The sequence below is a fragment of the Scylla paramamosain genome, chromosome 36, assembly GCF_035594125.1.
Source record: "Scylla paramamosain isolate STU-SP2022 chromosome 36, ASM3559412v1, whole genome shotgun sequence".
Classification (NCBI taxonomy): domain Eukaryota; kingdom Metazoa; phylum Arthropoda; class Malacostraca; order Decapoda; family Portunidae; genus Scylla; species Scylla paramamosain.
The window spans coordinates 12,980,884-13,004,407 of record NC_087186.1 but is presented as its reverse complement, the minus strand read 5'-3'; the positions used below and the strand labels follow the sequence as shown (position 1 = coordinate 13,004,407).

The 23,524-nt window shown below is 40.1% G+C and overlaps 1 protein-coding gene across 5 annotated transcripts in view; it reads left to right on the top strand.

Moving 5' to 3' along the window:
- LOC135091002 (glutamate receptor ionotropic, kainate 2-like) overlaps positions 1-23,524 on the top strand; it is a 122,806-nt gene that overhangs the window by 82,302 nt on the left and 16,980 nt on the right. For 4 of the 5 annotated variants that reach the window (XR_010262241.1, XM_063988284.1, XM_063988285.1 and 1 more), the window contains 6 exons: positions 857-1,009; positions 3,784-3,968; positions 7,618-7,775; positions 11,070-11,211; positions 13,012-13,179; positions 15,211-15,234. Coding sequence is in view for 4 of the 5 variants with exons in the window: in XM_063988284.1 (XP_063844354.1) it covers positions 857-1,009; positions 3,784-3,968; positions 7,618-7,775; positions 11,070-11,211; positions 13,012-13,179; positions 15,211-15,234 (830 nt within the window). In the remaining variant the exon portion in view is untranslated. The remainder of the gene's footprint in view (positions 1-856; positions 1,010-3,783; positions 3,969-7,617; positions 7,776-11,069; positions 11,212-13,011; positions 13,180-15,210; positions 15,235-23,524) is intronic. The other variant, XM_063988286.1, reaches the window with a different exon arrangement.

Genomic DNA, 23,524 nt, shown 5'->3' with positions numbered 1-23,524 from the left:
GATGAATGAATGATAAAAAATAATATTAAAGTCGCCCCTTAACTGTAGCTTTCCGGAAAAGTAAATAGAAAACGGTGTTCCATCTGGTTAGTTCATTCCCAGCCAAGGTGTTTCAAGGCAAAGGATTACTTACCTGTACTTTTGTGTGTCCCTCGCGTCTTTTGTTCCTCTTTCTTCAGGGGCAGCACAATGTCTTCCTCGGCACACACTACATATCTTCATTACTCTGCTTTTCATTGTCCTTTTTATTGTTTTTTTCTTAGGAGAGTAGAGTCTTTTATTTGTTTATTTATTTGTTTGTCTTTCTGGGGGGATAGCGGTGTATTCTTGTTTCTCTCTCTCTCTCTCTCTCTCTCTCTCTCTCTCTCTCTCTCTCTCTCTCTCTCTCTCTCTCTCTCTCATTTTCTCCACATTAATCAAAATCGCACACTTTTAATGTAACTTTCATTTCAATTATCTACAACATCGAAAAAGTCATCACAGTTTTTTCATTTTCTCAAACACACACAAAAAATAAATAGATAAGATAAAATAAACATCGTTAACACTGTCCTTCATAAATACCAAGAAATATATAAGTAGATAAATAGATAGATAGATAGACAGATAGATAGATAGACAGATAGATAGACAGATAGATAGATATTTGATTAACCACCCCAAAAATAACACACATTCATCCACATTTTAAATTATGGCCAATCAAAAAAGCACATAAGACATTGACACTTCCAATTCAAGTGATTAATAACCTAAGATCACTATTTACTCGTATCTTATTTACTTCTCTTATTATTTCCCCTCGTGTTCCTCCCTCACATGCACTCACCTCTGCCTGCTTCTGTGTCTCCTGCAGGTGGGCTCTTCGACGAGGGGGATGAGGAGCAAAAGAGCGCCTTCAGGTACGCCGTTGACCACGTGAACCGGGAGAACATCCTCGGAAGAACCAAACTCAACACGGATATAGAGATGATTCCACCATATGACTCCTTCCTGGCGTCCAAGAGAGGTGAGGGAAGGTACACAAGGGAACACAAAGGAAGGATAAAGTCTAGGAGAGGTGAGGGAAGGTGCACAAGGGAAAACAAAGGAAGGGGAAAAGTCACACGTCCAAGAGAGGTGAGAGAAGGGACACAAGGGAACACAAAAGGAAGAACAAATACTAGGAGAGATAAGGGAAGGTGCACAAGGGAACACGAAGGAAGAACAAAGCCTAGAAGAGGTAAAGGAAGGTGCACAATGGAACACAAAGGAAGAACAAAGCCTAGGAGAGCTGAGAGAAGGTGCACAAGGGAACATAAAGGAAGAGCAAAATCATGTCCATAAAACCACATTCAGAAACGCCCTATTCTGTCACCACGAGTATTTTCAAAGGCCACAGAGATGATTAGCCAGGTTCTCAAGAGTGTTTCTTCAGTAATAATGCAGAAATCCTATTAATCTGTCACTGTAACCTTAAAAACACCCTTAAATACCCATGTCACTTCAACAAGAGCCTTTGGAATGTAGTGGAGGCGCGACGCAGAAATGTTTCAGAATATGGTTCCAAGATAGGCGAGGAAAGCAACACACATGAACACAAAGGAAGGGCAAACTCTCCCTGGTGTTCGCCCTTATGAGACTTCCTCTGATAAGCTGCCCCATTTGAACTGAGGAATGGGGGATAATAAGGGTCAAGGAGGGATATAAGTAAGTAGTAAGGGAAGGAAAGAAAGGGAAAGAAAAGGAAAAGGAAAAACAGAACGAAGGAGAGAAGAAAGAAGAAAGAAGAAAAGGAGGGCGTAAGAAAGGATAAGGAGGAGGAAGGAAGGAAGGGAAGAGAGAGAGAGAGAGAGAGAGAGAGAGAGAGAGAGAGAGAGAGAGAGAGAGAGAGAGAGAGAGAGAGAGAGAGAGAGAGAGAAGAAAACAAAAGAAAAGAAAAAGAGATGAAAGTTGAAGAAATCGATAGAAAGGGAAGGAGTGAGAAAGGGAAGGAAAGAGGGATGGATATACTGCGAATGAAGAGCAGATAAAGAGAGGAGGGGAGAGATGGAAGAGGGAAGAAAAGAAGAGGGAAGGAAGAAGTACTATAATTTGTGAAGTAACGTAGGAGAAAGAAAGAGAGGAAGGAGGGAAGGAAGGAAGGAAGGAAGGGAGGAAGGAAGAAGGGTGTGGTCTAGAAAGGAAGGCAAGTGGAAGGAGGAGGAAGAAATTAGGCGGAAGAGGGGGAAGAGGAGGAGGAAATGGGCATAGGCGAGTGGGAATGAGGCATGGAGGGAGACTTAACTGATGGGGGAAATGAGAGAGAGAGAGAGAGAGAGAGAGAGAGAGAGAGAGAGAGAGAGAGAGAGAGAGAGAGAGAGAGAGAGAGAGAGAGAGAGAGAGAGAGAGAGAGAACAATTATACAACGAATTTAGGAAAACGCCAAGACATTACCACCAGATTACTTTAATCACAAGAATTTCCACGAGATTATCAAGTTAGCTGGGTGAGTTACTCAGGGGACCCGCTAACACCTGAGGAAACACTTAAGTAAAAGGAAGGAGCGTGAGAAGCGTGAGGTAAGCAAAGGATTAGCGTGACAACCATCTAATTGGGTTAATACGAGAGAGAGAGAGAGAGAGAGAGAGAGAGAGAGAGAGAGAGAGAGAGAGAGAGAGAGAGAGAGAGAGAGAGAGAGAGAGAGAATAGGGTATGTATTTAGTTGGTGTGGATATTATACAGGTGGAAAATTAAGATGGATGTGCAGGTGAGTGATGATAAGTAAGGGTGAATGTGAAGGTAAGTAATCAAAGGTAAATAGAGAGATAGTTAAGAGTAAATAAATAGATAAATAAATAGATAGATGAATAAAGAAAAATAATATATAAGATAAAGAATACTTAAGAAAAAAAACGACTCTTACTACTACTACTACTACTACTACTACTACTACTACTACTACTACTACTACTACTACTACTACCACCACCACCACCACCACCATTACTATCACCACTACAAGCTGCCACGCCATCAGTCATGCGTCTGCCTCACATTATATTAATTCAACCTGTGTAGACGTGTGTGTGTGTGTGTGTGTGTGTGTGTGTGCAAACTTCCGGTCATTACATATTAAACCACGTCATGTAGAAAACGTTATGAGCTTTTTAAAAACATACATGTGAGGCTTTTGTGTGTGTGTGTGTGTGTGTGTGTGTGTGTGTGTGTGTGTGTGTGTGTGTGTGTATAGAGAGTGAGAGAGAGAGAGAGAGAGAGAGGGAGAGAAGGAGGAAAATATTATAAGTGGCGGTGCTTGTGTTAATGGTGATGATGATGATGGTGATTATGATGGTGATGATGAGGATAGTGAGAACATTGCAATCACCTAACAGCCTCTCCCAGAACTTTTCCTCTCACTTTACTCTCGCTTCCTCCTCTTCCTTTCCTCCATCTTGCCTCTTTTTCTCTCTCACTGACAAGGATTTTCTTATCCCATACCGCTACATTTACTCTCTCTCTCTCTCTCTCTCTCTCTCTCTCTCTCTCTCTCTCTCTCTCTCTCTCTCTCTCTCTCTCTCTCTCTCTCTCTCTCTCTCTCTCTTTCACAGACACTCATTTTTTACCACACCTCTCCTCTCTTCCATTAACTCCTTCACCGTCCCCTTCACACCTCATTTCTTCCTCTCCCTCCTCCTCGCACTTCCTGCCCAAACACACACAAACACACACACACATTCACACACAGCCATAGCCCTTCTCATTCACGCCTCCTTACACTCTCACACCCTCGTCTCTCTCTCCCTCTCTCTCTCTCTCTCACAGTCTGCCAGTTAGTTTGGTCTGGAGTGGCTGCAATCTTCGGGCCACAGTCAGGCCAGACTTCGGCTCACGTTCAGTCCATTTGCGACGCCCTGGAGATTCCACACATCGAGACTCGCTGGGATTATCGCCTCAGGAGGGATGACTATTCGGTGAACCTGTACCCGCACCCCTCCTCTCTTAGCAAGGTGGGTTACTGTCTCTTGAAATCTGAAATGTTCTCTCTCTCTCTCTCTCTCTCTTTTTTTTTTTTTTTTGTAACTTAATCTTTTTCGTTTTTTTTGGGGGGAAAGGAGTAAAGATGTTTTTTCTTTTTTTTTCTTTTTGTATGAGTGCTTCTTCTTGTTTGTTTGTTTGTTTGTTTGTTTGTTTGTTTGTTTTGTATGAGTGTTGTCTTGATTTTTTTGATTTTTATGTTTTTTTCCTTTTCCTTTTTTTGTACTAGTATTTTCATTCTTTCTCTTTTCTTTTTTATGGCATCTTTTTCCTTTTTGTACGCGTATTTTTCCTTTTCATCTTTTTTTATTTGGAGTATTTTATTCTTTTTATTGTTTTCTCTCTTTTGTAAGGTAAGTTAGTTTCTTTGTTTATTTGTATTTTCTCCCTTGATTCTTCTCTCTCTCTCTCTCTCTCTCTCTCTCTCTCTCTCTCTCTCTCTCTCTCTCTCTCTCTCTCTCTCTCTCTCTCTCTCTCTCTCTCTCTCTCTCTCTCTCTCTCTCTCTCTCTCGATATTTCTTCCTCTTTCTTTATTTTTTTCTTCTCTACACTCTTATTTTTTTCCTTGAGTTTATCGGCTTCATCTTCGTACTCTTCCTATCTCTCCTTCATTTCCGGTTTCTTCCTTCCACGCCTCTCCTCTCCCTTTACCTCCTCTACTTCCATTTTCGTTAAGTAAATGAACATCTTCCATCTTTCCTCCTCTCTTCCTCTCTTCCTTTCTCCTCTTTCTTTCCTTCTCGTGTATTTACTTTCCTACGTTTTTTCATCTTCATATTTTCCAACTTTCCTTCTCTCTCCTTCACCCTCTTCATCTCTTTCCCAATCTCCTCCTTTCCTCTTATTTCTTCTCCATTTTTTTTTCATTTCTCTTCTATATCGTTTTAATTTACCTCTCACCTCTCAGTAAAGTTCCTCCAATATCTATCTCTCTCCTTCCTTCCTTCCTCTTTTCTTCCCCTCTTCTTCTTCTTGTTCCTCCTCGTCCTCCTCTTTCTCCTCCTCCTCCTCCTCCTCCTTCAGGAAATGTAAGCTTCCTCCTCCTCCACTTTCTCACCTCTCTTCTCCACTGTCTCTTTACTCTCCTCCTCCTCCATCACTGAGAAGTCCTCCTCCCCCTCCTCCTCCATCACTGAGAGCTCCTCCTCCTCCTCCTCCACCTCCTCCTCTTCCTCCTCCTCCTCCTCCTTTGGCAATTTCCTCATTATAGCATACCTCATCAACTCATTACGTTCCCTTATTATAGTCATTTATATAACATCTCTCATTGCTCATCATCACTCATCATTCATCACCATTCATTCATCACTCATCACTCATCACTCATTACCTCTCACCACCAGTCATTGTCATTTATCTTTCATCCGTCATTACCACTCATCACTCGGCACCACTCACCAATCATCACATCCCCACTCATCACCTCTCTCATTTTTACACACCTGCCTATTACTCACCTTTATGGTACACCTGAGCACACCACCTGCCCACCACCTGCACCATCTTGCTCTCCTCTCCTTCACTCCTCTCCTTCACTCTCACACTGCATCTCTTTCATCCGCTGACTCATATTCTTCCCTTCCTCACTTCAGTCACTCATTTTATCCATTCTCCTTTACACTAAATTCAACCTCTTTCTTTTTCCTTGTCTGAAATATTCTCTCCTACTAGTCTTTCTTCAGTCTTACTCATTTTCTTTACTTTAAATACTCTTTTTTTTTTTTATCTCTGTCTCAAAATTTATTCTCTTCTTATCGTCTTTTTTGTATTTTTATTGACTTCATAGACTCGCACAGCTTTTCCTCGCCTGGAAAACTCAAAAATCTCCTTCCCTCATCTCAAAATCTCACAAAATTGTTCTTCACTCATCTCAAAAACTCACAGAACTCTCTTTGCCTCATCTCAGAAACTCAGAAAACTTTCCTTGACTCATCTCAAGACATTCATTTTTTTTTATTTTTTTTTATCGTCTTAAAACTAGTAACAACTCTTGCCTCATCTCAACTCCCTCATTTTCCTTCCCTTACCTCAAAACTTATTTTTTATCTCTCCTTCACTTCAGAAACTCACAAATTTCTCCATTTCATTAATTATTCATTCTTTATCCTTCCTTCACGTTAGAAACTCACAAATCTCTTCATTTCATTAATTATTCATTCTTTATCCCTCCTTCACTTTAGAAACTCATAAATCTCTTCACTTCATTAATTATTCATTCTTTATTCCTCCTTCACTTCAGAAACATTCATTTTTTTTTATTTCTCACATTCATTCTTTGGCCTTTACATTCATCCTTCACTTTAGAAACGCACAAGTCTCTTCATTTCTCATCAAAAGGCAGTGTTGTTTTTGTATAGATTTAGACAAGTGAGTGGCATTGTGGTGGTGATGAAACCCAGAATATAACAGAACTTTAGAGCTTTAGTGGAATAAAGTTCTCCTGCTATAGCCTGCGTTTCATCTCCACCACAATTCCACTTTTCTTTTCCTTCCTCACTTTTTAAAACTTGTCCTAATTTCTTTGTCCTCCCTCACCTCAGTGTCAGTTCCTCCCTCCTCCACTCTCTCTTCCCCACTCTCCTCGATCTCATTTACTCCTCTTTACTTCTCGTCTACACCTCAAAAACGACACTTCTTTCTTCGCTTTTAAAACTCACTCACCTCTTCTTTCCTCTCTTGGAAAACCACTTCTCCTTTCCCTTTCCTTCCTTTCACTCTCTTTGAAAACTTTCTCTCACTCTTCCTTCCTTCCTTTAAAATTCACTCGCTTTTCTTCGTTCCTCTCCCAGAAAAGTCTCCCAAGCTCTTCTTTCTTCGTCTCAGAACTCTCACTTTTATTCCTCCTTGTCTTCAATAATTCTCTGTCCCTCACTCTTCTTTCCTCGCTTTAAAACTCACTCACTTTTCTTCCTTGGGGTCATAAGTTACTCCTCACTCTCTCTTTTCCTCCCTCCATTCAAAAATCCTATCACTCTTTTCCTCACCTCAGAAACTCACTCCTCACTCATTCTTTCTTCCTCCCTCACTTCAGAAACTTTTTGCTTTTCTCCCTCTCTTCAAAATTCACTCACATTTTTCTTCCTCTTTCACCTCAAAAACTCACAGAATCCTTTTTCTCCGCCTCAAAACTCACTCACTCTTTCTCCTTCCCTCACCACAAACTCTCCCTCACTCTTTTCTTTCCTCGCCTCAGATACTCACTCCTTTCTCCCTCGCTTCAGAAACTCTACTCTTCCTTCCATTTCTCCTTAAGAAAACTGCCTAACTTGTCTTTCTCCGCTTCAAAAACCCACTCACTCTTTCTCTCTCCGTCTCCTCGATCACTCCGTCTTTAGTTTTTCTCTCCCTCTTTTCACCCCCAATACGCTCTTTCCTTCCCTTTCTTCCCTCCTTAAAAATAACTGCCTAATCTCTCTTTCTTTATTTCAAAAACCCTCTCTTTCTTTCTCCGTCTCCTCGATCACTCTTTAGTCTTTCTTTCCCTCTTTTCAACCCCCAACACGATCCTTTCTTTCTCTTTCTTCACTTCGAAATCTCCTTCTTTCTCTCTTTCTCCATCTCCTCTATCACTCCCTCTTCAGTCTTTCTTTCTTCTCAACTACAACACGTTCTCCCCACCAGGCGTATCTGGACTTGGTGCGGCTGTTTGAATGGAAGTCCTTCTGTATTCTCTACGAGGACAACGACGGCTTAGTGCGTCTGCAGGAGCTTCTTAAGACTCCTTCCCCTCACGAGTTCAAGGTCTCCATCCGCCAGCTGCCACACGGAAATGACTACAGGTAAGCTCAGATAGCCAGATGAGAAAGGTGAATAGGTGAGACTTGAGTGTGTTGAAGGTGGTGGAGATGAGAAGTTCAGGTAATTGTCGTTTTGATTTTAGTAAGTACACGTAGCCAGTTAAGGTAGCCAGGTGTGAGAAAGAGTTGACAGAAAGGTGAATAGGTGACGGAGACTTTAGTGTGTTGAAGGAGGTTGCGGAGATGAGAAGTTCAGGTAATTGTCGTTTTAATTTTGATAAGTACACGTAGCCAGGTAAGGTAGCCAGGTGAGAGAAAGAGTTGACAGACAGGTGAATAGGTAACTGTAGCCTGAGAATGTTGAAGCAAGTGGCGCAGGAAAGAAGTTCAGGTGAGTGTAGTTTTTCTTATGGCCGTAGTGAGTACAGGTGAGGGAGACAGTGAATAGATGAATGAGACGAAACTTCTTTACTAATTTTTTTCCCTTTGGCAGATTCCTTAACTCGTGATAGATAAATAAATGAGTAAATAGATGAATAAATATATTAAAAGAGACATAAGACAGGTTTCCGAGTGGCTTGGTGCCTGGGTTAGTTTTGTAAAGCCTTTGTGATAAGACACGTGGTTGCTGGGAGGCGAGGTGATCTTAGCGTGAACTCAGGTGACGAAGGCAATCAGTGCAGGTAAGGACAGGTGAGGTAAGGTCATAAGGGACAGGAACAGGTGAGCTTAAAGGTTTTGCAGGTGAAACAGCTAGCATAGGTGTACAATATCCTTACCCTTTTTTATATATGTATTTTTTTTCGTATTTTTTTAAAGCTGTGTTGCAGAAATAAAAAAAAAAGTAAAAAATAAAAAGGAGTTTATATAGATTTTCTCTTTATATTTTTTTTCGAAAGCTGTCATGCCGAATTAGGAAAAAATAAGGGAGTGAATGTAAAACTTCTTTTTATGTCCACTTTTTTTTTTTTAAGTTGCGTTGCCGAGTTCGGGGAAAAAAATATAAAAGGGAGTTAATGTAAATTTTGCTTTTAACTTTGGGAGTGTTGGGTTAAGAGGGAATATTTGCACGGAGGCACGAACACTCAAGTTTTATTTGAAGTTGCTAACATTTTGGTGTGTGTGTGTGTGTGTGTGTGTGTGTGTGTGTGTGTGTGTGTGTGTGTGTGTGTGTGTGTGTGTGTGTGTTGCAAGCTTTTTCTTCTTTCCCTCTCTAATTAGTGTTTTTTTTTTTTCCATCATACAATCTTGTCTTTCCTTTCTGTGATTCCTGTTTCCTCATTCCGCGCCCATTTCTCTTCCTCTCTTTCGCTTCACCGACTCCTTCTCTTCATTACTCTCTTGATTATTCCCTAATTAGTATTTTTTTCATTATTAATCTTTCCTCTCTGTGTTTCCTGTTTCCCCATTCCTTGCTCATTCATCTTTTTGTCTTTTCCCTCATCTCCTCTTCATTACTCTCCATTCCCTGTCGTATTTTATTTCCCTTTTCCTCTCTTTCCTCCTTACGTCCCTGCCCACTCTCCCTTTCCTTCAAACGCTACACTTTTCTTGTTTACCTTCCCTCCTCCAGCCTCCTCTAGCTTCTCATCTTACCAACCTCTATCTTCCCCACGGACCTCGCCACTTCCTCGTAATTTCTTGGCTTTCTTTTCTTGTTATAGTTTAGCAATAGTGTGATGTGAAATGTTGTTAGTCTAAAGTCTGTATTGTCTCATTAATTCTGTATCGTTGTTTTGGTATGATATTTGTCTCTCTTGTTCAGTTTTCTATCTTCTAACTTTTCTACCTTTTAACTTTTATGGGTCTAGGAACACGAGCAAAGGGTCCTTAATCATTGCCTTCTCATACTACTAACTTAACCTAACCTAACTTAACTTAACCTAACCTAATTTAACTTAACCTAACCTAACCTAACCTGTCATTAGTAATATAGAACGCCACACAAGCTCCCAAACTTTAATAAACCACTTCTTTGCTTCTGTCAAAAATCCTCTTGTTATTTCTTCTGTCAAAATCTCCTTGCTTCTTTCATAAACTATTCTTTCCTTCAGTCAAAAATGCGCTTCCTTTTTCTTTCATAACCTACTTTGTCTTCGATAAAGTCCTTCCTTCTTCTCTCAAAATCCTCTTCCTCCTTTCGTAAACCACGTCTTTCCTTCTGTCAATATCCTCTTCCCATTTCTTCTGTTAAAATCTCCCTTCTTCCTTCTGTCAAAATGCTCTTCTTTTTTTCTTTCATAAACTACTTTGCCTTTGATAGAATTCTTCCTCTTTCTCTTAAAATCCTCTTTCCTTTCATACCGAAATAGCCCTTTTCGTAATACAGCTTCTCAATTCATCTCACAAAAATCAACCAAAGTATTTGAAACTACGCCTCTTATTCCTGTGAAGGCATCCTGAGACCTTGAAAATGACTTCCTAAGCAATATACCTCCCTCATTCACCTCGCGTAAACTTCCTGAAATTATGTTCCTACCAGCGTGAAATCACAAGAAAATAGACCTGCGGGAGGCCACTTGACCTTCGCTCTTTCACTGGTGGACACATTTTCCGATAATCACATCCCAACTTCACTTATTGTTGCGGTTCTGTAGGCTGGAGGAGACGAAATTCACCTCACTAAGCTTACTTTATCCCTCACTACCTGTCAATCTCCTCAGAGCTGTGGGAAGAGGAGAGGAGAGGAGAGGAGAGGAGAGGAAAGAAGTAGACCAGAATAGAGGAGAGAAGAGTGAAGAAGAGGGGAGTGGAACACAGAAGAGTGTAGAGGAGTAAAATAGAACGGAGAGGGAATCAGCAACAACAACAGCAGGATATTCTCTCTCTTTGTCCATTTTTTCCATTAATGCTTACCATTCATAGTGCTCTGAACTCTGAAGTACAATAACAATGAAAAGATCAAGTAATCATTTAATAAAACCCATGACAAACCCACAAACTTCACCTGAAATGTAATGATAATTCCCTGATTCGCCTCACACAGCTCACGTATACTGCCTGAAACTATAAAAATTTCTCACACTGACTCGAACACAGCCATAGAAACTGAAGCAACAAGGTAATACAACTCACTACAAACCCACAAACTTCACCTAAACACTAATACTAACTCCTGATTCGCCTCACACAGCTCACGTATACAGCTTGAAACTATAAAAATTTCTCACACTGACTCGAACACAGCCATAGAAACTGAAGTAACAAAGTATGCAGTTCACCACAGCCCCGAACACGTCACCCAAACCTTGACAGCAACTCCTGATTCGCCTCACAAAGCTCACGTAGACTGCTAGGAACTCTTCATAGTATACTGTTGACTTCTCCCCCTCCTAGAGAGCTGCTGAAGGAGGTGAGGTCCTCGGGGGAACAGAACATCATCCTGGACTGCCGCACGGAGAAGGTCGGGCTGGTACTGAAGCAGGCGCAGCAAGTAGATATGATGTCGTCTTTTCATAGCTACCTTATTACCTCTATGGTGAGTACGCGTGTCTCTCTCTCTCTCTCTCTCTCTCTCTCTCTCTCTCTCTCTCTCTCTCTCTCTCTCTCTCTCCCTCCTAATCCATATTTCCCCCTTCTGTTTCTCCTTTCTCCCTCTTCCTCGTTCTCTCTTTTCCTCCTTCCCTCCCGTCTTCTTTCTCTCCATGTTTGGTTTTCCTCTTTCCTCCAAATCAGAAAGTTAATCATGTTTGTCGTGTGTGTGTGTGTGTGTGTGTGTGTGTGTGTGTGTGTGTGTGTGTGTGTGTGTGTGTGTGTGTGTGTGTGTGTGTGCGTGCGTGTGAGGGGAAACCCAAACAAAAACAGACATAGATAGATAGTGCAATAAACTCCATCCTTTTCAATAACAACAGAACCTCTCTCTCTCTCTCTCTCTCTCTCTCTCTCTCTCTCTCTCTCTCTCTCTCTCTCTCTCTCTCTCTCTCTCTCTCTACTGATGGTCGTAAGCCACCTGTCAATATATATACCGCTTTTTGGCCACGTCAAGAGAGAGAGAGAGAGAGAGAGAGAGAGAGAGAGAGAGAGAGAGAGAGAGAGAGAGAGAGAGAGAGAGACTTCCATCCTTCTCCACGCGATTTTGGAGATAAAAACTTTTCCCTCATTTCTCTCTTCATCCAGCGGAAGATAAAGGAAAAAAGTTCCCTCCTTTCCTTCATTACCTTGTTGACTTGGAGAGGAAAATTTTACTCCCTTCCACACACAAGAGAGAGAGAGAGAGAGAGAGAGAGAGAGAGAGAGAGAGAGAGAGAGAGAGAGAGAGAGAGAGAAATATATGGTCTTGATTTCATATGCAATTGGACGTATAAATTTTTTGTATGTGATAAAAACTCTCTCTCTCTCTCTCTCTCTCTCTCTCTCTCTCTCTCTCTCTCTCTCTCTCTCTCTCTCTCTCTCTCTCACTTCCTTCGTTTCTTTGGGGACTGACATCTTCGCTGGGCCTATTCCATTGCTGTTGTTGTTGTTGTTGTTGTTGTTGTTGTTGTTGTGGTGGTGGTGGTGGTGGTGGTGGTGTTGCCCTTGACTAGAGTCCCTCTGATTAAAAAAAAAAAAAACTCACTACAAATTCCGTAACGTTGTATTTCATCACAAACAACCCCGTAAGGGCTAACAAGTCTGCTGCAGTTTGTTCTTCCTTTTGTATTCTTTTGTATTCTTTAATGTCCCTTCGTTCCTCCTCTAATATAAATGGTGATGTGAACAAAATGCCTAGGTTAGTAATCTGGAAAGGACTGGAAGTAATTCATTCAAGCGTGAAGTCAAATCTAAAAGGGAGATGGAAGGAAACTGTCTCACAAACGGAATGGCGGATGACTGGATCAGCCTCAGTAATCACGGTGTCAGTGCCGAGTCAATACGGAGCTTTAAAAGATTTGGTGAATTAATGGATAGGGATGACAGATGGATGTGCTGGTTGGTTCATGCTGTCTGCCCTCCTGAGCTTGCTAACTGCATGCCTCCCTCTCTTTACTGGCCCCGATGCACAACACTCTCATCTCATTCTCACCTGTATTCTGTTCACCTCACCAATGCAAGAGTTAACGAATACCTTCACTCTTTCATCCCGCTACTGGTAAGAGAGGGCGAAAGGGGAGAATTAGCGGAATATTTTGTTATCATTATAATTTTTGTCCTTGGTCTGCCTCTCTTGTCCAAAAAAAAAAAAATGTTCTATACTAGTATTGCTACGTGTGGGCCAGATGTCTTGCTATGTTCATGTGTTATCATGTTCTCTGTTCAGGATCTCGTGTTCTTATGTTACGTTCCTGTGTTCTCTCTTCAGGATCTACACTTAGTCGACCTGGAAGACTTCAAGTACAGCGGGTCAAACATCACGGGGCTGCGGCTGATTGACCCCAACAGGGACGAGGTGCAGGCGCTGGTGGAGACGTGGCGCCAGGGCAGAGTCATGGCCACCAACAGGCTCTCCGATGGCGACCCCGTGCTCAAGGTGACCACTCATGCCATGCAGGGACTTTTCTGGGGCCGTCTAGGGAAAGGTTACGTTTGCTTAGGGTGTTTTCAGTTAGTGCGCGAGAAAATTTAGGGATTTTTACGCGGCCCATGAAGGAATTTAGGGATTTTTAGTTGGTATATGAGAGAATTTAGGGATGTACAGTAAAGGTGTGACATATTTTAGGATTTGCAATATTTTGAAAGATAATTATTTGTTTTTTGCTAAGACATTATGGATTATTTGAGAATATCTTTTAAGGTCGGTGGGAAAATATTGAATTTAGTAATTTTAGGTAGACGTTAATGAAATACTTAAACTTTTGGGTTGTGAGGATTTCTCTAGGCATGGGTGTTGCTGGTAGATGCGTCAAACTTTTTTTTTTTTTTTTTTTATGCAAACGTGTTGATACAGAAGTGAATTAGGAAAGCATGTGTAGAACCTCTTGCAGAAAAAACGTTGGAGTGATTTAGACACACACACACACACACACACACACACACACACACACACACACACACACACACACACACACTAGTTGAAACTCCAAACACGTACGTGAACAGGCTGACGCACACTCATACATACATACATACATACATACATACATACATACATAGGAATACGCACGCTGGATGAGTATTTTTCTGTTGCTTATTAATATCTATCGTTATTATTATTATTATTATTATTATTATTATTATTATTATTATTATTATTATTATTATTTACAGAATTTTGGTTTCATTACTCGTATTGTTTATTTTATATTTATTCTCTACTTTTTTTTTCTGTACAACTTTCGTTACTCTTTTTTGTTGCTGTTATTCGTGTTTGTTTGTTTGCTTGTTTCGTTTGATCTTGTTTTCCTAATGTTTCAAATTTGCGTTCTCTAGTGTTGCGTTAGTAACTCCTTCCTTCTGCCTTTGTTCGCCACTCACACCTGTGTTTAATGACTGAAGCAATAATAATAGTGACCCTTGTTTCACTTTCTGTAATTACACTGTTGCATCTTTTTAAATACAGGTCTCCTTTGCATTAACGTAATCTTCCCTCTTGTTAATCACCAGTAGGTCATTCTTTCTCAGTTAGATACCCCATTCCCGCACCTGTTGTTAATTACCTTCTATTACGTGTCAGTTTTAAAATAGTTCCTCATGCACCTTGTTTAGTAAATCTGCCAGTTTTCTTACATTTGAATATCCTATTTTTCACACCTGTTGTTAATTAGTTTTCTATTATTAGCAGTCGGTTTTAAATAGTTCCTTGTGTACTTTGCTTAGTTTCTTTACATTTAATTAATATCTCAGTTTTTCATACCTATTGTTAAATATCGTTTTATTACCTGTTAATTTTAAGTACGTCTTTTGATTAAATAATTTTATTTTCCCACATTTAAATATCCCAGTGTTCATATCATTTGAATGAGTTTCCCCTTTTACCTGTCAGTTCTCACGTAGGTAACTAAATTTTTCTCATTTGAAATACCTCAAGTTTTCACACCAGTTTCTCGGATCACCCTCTTTCCTGTTGCTTATACACTTTTATCTGCCAGTTTTAAGTAGTTCTCTATATACCTTGTTAGTAAATAAATTAAATCTTCTCACATTTAAATACCCCAAATTTTCACACCTATTGATGAAATTTGTCTTTCTTTTTTCCCCGGTTAAATAAGTTACCTTTTTTTTTACCTTTAATTTCTAAGTAGTTATGTGTATACCTTGCTAGTAAACCAATTTAATGTTCTCACATTTAAATACCGCAGTTTTTCACACCTGTTGATTAAATTTACCCTGTTTACCTGTTGGTTAAATCACCCTTTTTACCTGTCAACGCTAAGTAGTTCCCTTGCTAGTAAAATCAATTAATTCCTTCACATATAAATACCCCACCTGTTGATTAAATGACCCTGTTCTTTACCTGTCAGTTCACTCGTAGCTTGTTGTGCACCTTGCGAGTAAGTGAGCCCCCACCTGTTACCTGTCCGTGTCACCTGTGTGTAATTAATGTTTCTTTTCCGCTCTGCAGCCAAGGGAACTTTCGTACTGGACGGTAAGAAACCACCTGCTCACCTCACCTTCCTCTACACCTGTCCTTTTCTTCCGTGCTGTTTGCCGTTTGTCTGTTGTTTTATGTTCGTGACGTCATAGAGAAGCTGTGACGTCACCCAACCACCTGAGGAAGGGAGAGGGAGAGAGAGGGAGACAGTGAGAGAGGAAGAGTTAATAAGTGTTTTTGTATCTCTATTTTTGCTGATTTTTTGAAGATAGAAAGAGACACAGCAAGGGAAAAGCGTAGGAATATTGCCTGTGCTGGTCAGAGAGAGAGAGAGAGAGAGAGAGAGAGAGAGAGAGAGAGAGAGAGAGAGAGAGAGAGAGAGAGAGAGAGAGAGAGAGAGAGAAGGCAGGCAACTCACAACAAAATTAATCACATCAAAGAGACCAAGAAAATGAGAAAAAGAGTAGGAGGAGAAAGAGAAAGAGGAGAGGAAGAGAAAGAAATGGGAAGACTTAGAGGTAAACGACAACAAAAGGATGAACAGAGAGAGAGAGAGAGAGAGAGAGAGAGAGAGAGAGAGAGAGAAAAGATGAAAGTGTAAATGGAAGGGATGAAAGAGAGTGAGAGAAGAAAGAATTAGGGAGAAGAAAGGTGACAAAAAAGTATAGAAGGAAAAGGAATAGAAGAAGAGAGATAGAAAGACATCGTGTAGATTAACGAAGACGACGAAAAGTAAAGAAAAAGGATAGGAAAGAAACGGGAAAGAGAAGAAAAGAAAGGCTAAGAAATAAACTAAAAGAAAAACAGTAAGACAAAGGAGAAAAAGAAAAGAGAAGAAAGCATAGGGGATAAAACACACACAAAAATGAAAATAGGGCACAGGAGAAAAGGAAAAGAAAAAGAAAACGTAGGAAATAAAACCCAAAGACCATGGCCAAGATTAACTAAGCTCCCCGCAGAAGGAAACAGAAAACGGGCAAGAGCGGAGAGCGAAGGAGGGAAACAATAGCAGGAAATTAGAGCAAAGAGCTTTGAGACGAGGCAAGAATCCTACTTTTCCCCTGCTGTGTCCCTGCTGAGGTAGAGAGGAAGCTGAAGGCAAGACACGCCAAACGCTCTAGTCTTCGCATTCCCAGGGATGTATTTTCAAATGTTGCTGCGTCTCTCTACTTTCAAAAGGCTCTAGAAGTTACGAGGGTTTTCAAGGGCGTTTTGTTTGTGGTTCCGGTGATAGTTCAGTAAGTGTTCTGAATTATTATTGGGGAAAACAGCCTCCAGAACCTGCGTAATCGTCTCTATGGCCTTTGAAAATTGTTCTTGTGAGAGTCCAAAGAGTTTTAAAATACGAACCCTGAGTCTTTTTTTTTTTTATCTAGTTGCTACGTTTTCTTTGATATGGCTGCGTTTGTATTTCCATTTTCTTTTACATGGCATTTTTTTTTATATGCGTATTTTGGTGTTGCACTAAATAGCCAAACAACTTTATTTTTCTATCTATATATTTGACGTGTTGTACTAAATAGACAAACAACTTTTTTTTTAAATTTTTATCTATATGTCATGTACTAAATAGCCTTTTTTTTTTTCCCCCTGTTTTATCTGTATTTTGACGTGTTGCACTAAAATCACAGGGCAGCTAGCACGTGAGGCGAGCGTTGATTGGTCAATATTCAGCCTCCTTGTATAACATTTCAAACCATTACCATAATTCATTACATTTCACAAATAACTCGGAACTCGTGAAATGTATCCGGTTTTTGTAAAGTTTTAAGTACCCGAAGAAAGGTTTTAGCGTGAATGGTATGCAAATGAGTCAAATATTCCCTACTTATACCAGGCTACATGTTCCCTTGATATGTAAATGAACCAATCAGCGCTCGTTTGGCATTCACCCACAATCCTCAGCGGCACTGCTATTGGCTGGTGCGTGAGGAGGCTGCCACATATCACCAGACTATCAACGAAATGAGAGGAAGTCCATCTAATTATATATATATATATATATTATATATATATATATATATATATATATATATATATATATATATAATATTTTTTTTTCTAATTCAGTAAAAAAAAAAAAAAACATTTTCTTCCATACATATGTTAGAGTTCATACTTTCATTAACATTAACTAACTATAAAATCTATCCTGTCCGTAAAAAAGATAATATATTTTCATTATTTCTAGCTTACTATAACATTCTGACTCTTGACTGTTATTATAAAAAAACAGATAAATAAATAACAAACTTTTCATTCACTCAAATTTACTTTAACATCATTTCTATCATTAATAAACAGAGATAACATACATTTAACCTCCAGCATACTAAAGCACCTTACATACAATAAAACCCACTCTATCCATCAGTAAATAGGAAAAAAGACGATAGCACATAAACTTAACCATCTCCCACTAGCTAAAGATACCCCCGCCATCATAAATAAGCCACAACACGAACATAATCACTCCTGCCTCACAAGGACCATACTCACCTTTCTATCGTAAAGAGCAAGAAAGTGCGTACAATCCCCTCTAACTTATAATAATACCCGCCTCCATCAACCTCCCTTTGCCCTCCGCAGTGATGGCAGCACCGCTAAACTATACCATCTGAATAATGTTAAGAGCAAGACCTAACTCACACCACATGAAAGGCTTTGATTCACGTTAATATGACACTGACTTCCTCTTCTCGCCCTCCCCATTGGCCGGCGACTTGCCAGCACCTCCATACACGACCAATCACCGCCCTTCTCCTGTAACGCTGCCTGGGACACGTCACCACACGTCACCACTCGTCACCACCCGTCACCTTCACTATCACTGCAGTCACTTTCATCACCATGACCTACCATCGCCGTCATTATCATCACCATCATTATTACTGCTATTATTTCTCCCTCCATCACCACCGCCACCACCAGCGCGATCTAGACCTCCTAAGACGATGAGGTTTATGATAGTTACTGGGTGGTGGTAGTAGTAGTAGTAGTAGTAGTAGCAGTAGTAGTAGTAGTAGTAGGTTAAGTTTAGATAGGATTGATTAGCTAGATGGGTCAGTAGTAGTAGTAGTAGTAGTAGTAGTAGTGGTAGTAGTGGACAGTAGCAACAGTTAGTGGTTACTGTAGATTAAGTCAATGAAAGCTAGTAGTAGTAGTAGCAGTAGCAGTAGTAGTTGTAGAAGTAGTAGTAGTAGTAGTAGTGGTAGTAGTAGTAGTAGTAGTAGTAGTAGTAGTAGTAGTAGCAGCAGCACAGTAACCAGACATAAAATTCCCAAAAATAACAACAGAAGTAGGTAAGAGAGAGAGAGTACTTGGACAGACAGACGCCCACCAGCCACCGGGGCATAACATTAACATTCTTCAGCCCAAATTTATTAGCCCAAGTGACAACATATAGCCCAAGTGACAAGACAGGGAGGGATGGAGCAGAGATAATCTTGAATAGAACGTGACCTGTGTTATCTTAATGGTCAGTATGTGTGTGTGTGTGCGTGTGTGTGTGTGTTGATTGCCTGTGAGGGATTAATTTATTGTTTGCAAAAATACGGATTGTGTTTTGAATATAAGCAATTAAAACTATTTGTCTCTGCTGCGTACGTGCGTTTGCAGAGAGAGAGGAGAGAGAGAGAGAGAGAGAGAGAGAGAGAGAGAGAGAGAGAGAGAGAGAGATTATCGAACGAAATGCTAGTTATACGCACATTCACTATTTATTTCAAACATTTTCTGTTTTTTCGAAGTATTTTTTGCCGATTCCCTATTTTTGAAACTTATAAAAACGCACATTTATTTACATTCACTTTAACCCATTTGCGTCATTCCCTATTCTTGTCATTCCTTCCCTTTTTTTCACGTAACCTCCTTAGAATTCAGAACTTTTCTCCCACAGTAATAGAACGAAGACGTGTAGACCCTTCCGCCCAATCAGGGAGGGAGCAGTGTCTCGTTCACCAATCAGAAGAGACCCAGAACACCTTCCACCAATGAGATCACTCGTAACTTCCGTCCCGCTGAGGTGTAAACATTGAGAGTATTTTCGCGAGCCTCCTCAGATCAGCGGTCCTTTCAACTTTTATTATTTTCACAAACTTAACGTACATACCTCTCTCTCTCTCTCTCTCTCTCTCTCTCTCTCTCTCTCTCTCTCTCTCTCTCTCTCTCTCTCTCTCTCTCTCTCTCTCTCTCTCTTTCTCTCTCTGTTATTTCTGCAAACCTGTTAGACACTTGACACACTTTTTGCACCCGTTGAAATATACTTTTATGAAGTCTGACACGTTCATTCTTTTGAGACCGTGGAAGTTAAAACATAAAGAAAAAAAAGAAAGAAAAAAATAGACCCCAGCGAGACAAACACTAGTACAAGGAGAGAGAGAGAGAGAGAGAGAGAGAGAGAGAGAGAGAGAGAGAGAGAGAGAGAGAGACACCCGTACCTAACTTGATAAAACTAAGGACGCCTCGTTTTCTTTACTTGTGTTGCAGTATTTTTAGCAACGCGTTTTCTGTGCCGTGGCCGCGAGACTTGAGGTGGTAAAACTGCCCCAAAGCGAGCCTCAAGAGAGAGAGAGAGAGAGAGAGAGAGAGAGAGAGAGAGAGAGAGAGAGAGAGAGAGAGAGAAAGGGGAGGGACATCGGTGAATCTTCAAAGCCATGACAAAAACAGCAGCCATAGAGCAAATTATGACCATTAATTCAGAGGGAGTTATCATAATTCAGGGAGGAGGAGGAGGAGGAGGAGGAAGAGGAGGAGGAGAAGGAAGAAGAGGAGGAGGAAGAAAAGAAGAAGAGACTGAATAAATTTAAGAACAAGCAGAAGCGATGAGTGTTGGAAAGGAGGCGAGGAAAAATCAGAGAGAGAGAGAGAGAGAGAGAGAGAGAGAGAGAGAGAGAGAGAGAGAGAGACTGACTGACTCAAACACTGATTCACGTATAATGTAAACTTGGCACACCAGCAAATACGTAAACATTGCCCCTGGGTGACGTCACGATTTTTCCCCCCTCCCCCGTTTTCTATGTTACCCTTTTCCCTTTCACACACACACACACACACACACACACACACGGGATGCTGTTTATTAATATTCTGGTGTCACTCTAGTACGAACCGAGCCTCCTTGAAGTTTTGTGTGTGTATGTGTGTGTGTGTGTGTGTGTGTGTGTGTGTGTGTGTGGCTGGCGCTCTTAATATGCTGAAAAACGAAGAGGAAAGAGCATAGTGAAATAGGACAGTGAGATAGATGGGGAAGATTAAGGAGAGAGAGGGGAGAGGGGAAAGATAGGATAGAAAAGTTAATAGTAGGATATTTATGTAAATGAGGGTGAGGATGCTGAAGCGGAAACACTAAAGAGAGAGAGAGAGAGAGAGGATAGAAAATAATAAAAGAAAGGGATGGAAGATGAGGGGGAACAGAGGGAAAACAGAAGAAAGTGTGAGGACAAGGAAAAAGGAAAGAACTGAGGGAAAGGTATAGGACAGTTGGAGAATAAGAGGGAAAAAAGACAAAAAAAAAGGAAAAAAAAAGAAAAGGGGAGCAACAAGAAAGACTGGTGGAAGAAAAGGAAAGGGCACAGGAAATGATAAAGAAAAAGAAAAGCAAAATGGAGAAGTGATATAAATGGAGGAGGAAGAGGAAAAATGTACAAGAGGGAAAAAATAGTAGAAAAAATACTTCAATTCAGTTCACATATATTACAAAACTATAAAAAAAAATTATATATGGAATACTAACAAAAGATGATAAAAGAGAAAGAAGAATTACTAGGATATATAAATAAGAAAGGAACAAACGGGACAGATAGAAGAGGAGGGGAAGAGAAAATACGTAGGAGAGAATGAAGAAGAGAATAATGGAAAAGATAAGATAGGAAAGGAAAAAAAAATACGAAGAAGAGGACGGAGAGGAAAATAATAGAAAAAAGATAAGATAGGAAAGAATGAAGAGGAATACATAGTAGAAGAGGATGAAGATGAGAATAATAGAAAAACAGGATAGGAAAGGAGAAAAAGAAATAGAGATACCGAAGAGGAAAACGGTAGGGAAACATAAGATAGGGAAGGAAGAGAAATGCGTAGTAGAAGAGAATGAAGAGGAAAATAAGGACAAACAGGAGAAAAATATTAGTACGGTAGAAAAAAAAAAACTCAACCAAAACAGTGGTGATGACGATAATAATAACACGCCAAAGTAGATTAGATCAAACCAAGAACCACATCAATAATAGGAGGAAAGGGAGCGAAAGACGATGATAATGAAGATAAACACGCAGTAAGTGTCAAGAGAGAGAGAGAGAGAGAGAGAGAGAGAGAGAGAGAGAGTCAAGGTCCTAATCCTCACACGTCACGGAGTTGTCTCACTAATGCCAAGGTTACTCAATAAATGGCGTTCAGAGAGAGAGAGAGAGAGAGAGAGAGAGAGAGAGAGAGAGAGAGAGAGAGAGAGAGAGAGAGAGAGAGAGAGAGAGAGAGAGAGAGAATAGTAAGATCATTCAGAAAAAAAAAAAAACTAGATTGTTAAGATAATATAAAGGGTATCAAGCAAGATTATATCAGCCAAATTCACATGTAAACATTTCCCTTCAGCACCCACGGCCTGCAGGGGACAGCCAGCTTATTAACTCCTAACTACTGAATTACTGCATTACCAAACGTTTCTGTGACCTATTTCGACCATTCCAACAGGTTCTAGGGGAAGCTCAAAGGGTTTTCAAGAGTGTTTTCATGGTTCTGGTGGCAGTCAGGCCCTAGTAGAAATTGCTGGGGTTTTCTTTTATGTAGTGGTGGTCAGAAGACTGTAGTTAAAGTTGTTATGTTTTCACGAGTGTTTATGTGATTGCATTGGTGGTTAATTGGTTCTAGTGGAAGTTGGTGGAAGTTTTCAGGAGTTATGATGAGTCTGGTGATAAATTAACGGGCTGTAATGGTTGTTATTGGCACTTTATGATTGCATTAGTAGTTTAACAGGTTCTCATGGTTATTAGCAGTTTCTAGGGTGTTTCCATGGTTCGAGTGATAGTTTAACAAGCTCTGTTGGAAGTTACTGGAGTTTTCAATTATGTTTTCATGATTCTGGTGATTGTTTAACATGCTCTGATGGAAGCTGGTTGAGATTTCAAGACATAATTTCGTGATTATAGTGATAGTTTAACAAGAAATACCCATCATCGAAGGAAGAAAGGAGAAAAGAACTTAATTTGAAGACAGACTTTATGAGAGAGAAAAAGCGTTTGTAAATACACACCCAGACTGCTAAACAAACATTTTCCCTGCCACCTGCAAGCAATAAGGAAGACTCATCCATAGGAGTTTTGGTGCTTCAGTTTTCTGTACAAAATCGAGGTTAACTGGTGATAATGAGAATTAAGAATAATCTCTTAGCAGTTTCATTTATTTATTTTTTTTTTATCCCAGTTTTGATTAAGAATGTTACGGAGCCTTTGGTCTTCAACTTCGTAATATTTATAATACTGAGCGTGGTGTTGACAGCGCTTGCTAGTGAGTATTGTCAGAATGTGGTGACTGATACTGATGGTGATGGTTATCGTCTTGCTTGATGGTGTACGATACTTTTTTTTTCTTGTTTGCGGTGTGTGTGTGTGTGTGTGTGTGTGTGTGTGTGTGTGTGTAAGCACTTTCGTCCAATTTCATCAACACCAAATTTACATATTACCTCCATTTTTCATTTTCCTCCTCCTCACCACCACCACCACCACCACCACTACATCTCTTCTTTTCCCTCTCTCATCTTTCTACTCCTCCATTCCTTTTCCTCTTCCTTCTCGCCATCCTCCTCCTCCTCCTCCTCCTTCTCCTTACTAATTTTGCGTTAATCTCAGAATCAAAGGGAATCTGTATATTTAGCTTTCTGATACACACAAGTTGGGATTTACAGCATTGCCACGGCCAGGAAGTCAATGTATATATTTTGAGATCTGAATTTGTGATCGAAGGTCATCGCTTGGTCCAAACTTATATACAGCTCAGGGTTTATTATTATTTTTATTATTATTGTTATTATTATTATAAGTAGTAGTAGTAGTAGTAGTAGTAGTAGTAGTAGTAGTAGCAGTAGTAGTAGTAGTTGTAGTAGTAGTAGTAGTAGTAGTAGTAGAGGTAAGGTAAATAGAAAAAAATATATAAAACTCTTTTGTAAGAATGAAAAAAAAATATTAGAAAAAGAAAAGCATAGTAGAAAACAGAGAGAGAGAGAGAGAGAGAGAGAGAGAGAGAGAGAGAGAGAGAGAGAGGAGAGAGAGAGAGAGAGACGGACGGGAACCAAAATTATTCCGCACTACCTTTCGAAATAGGAATAAATCTCAAAGTAAGCTCGCCCGACCCGTCTACA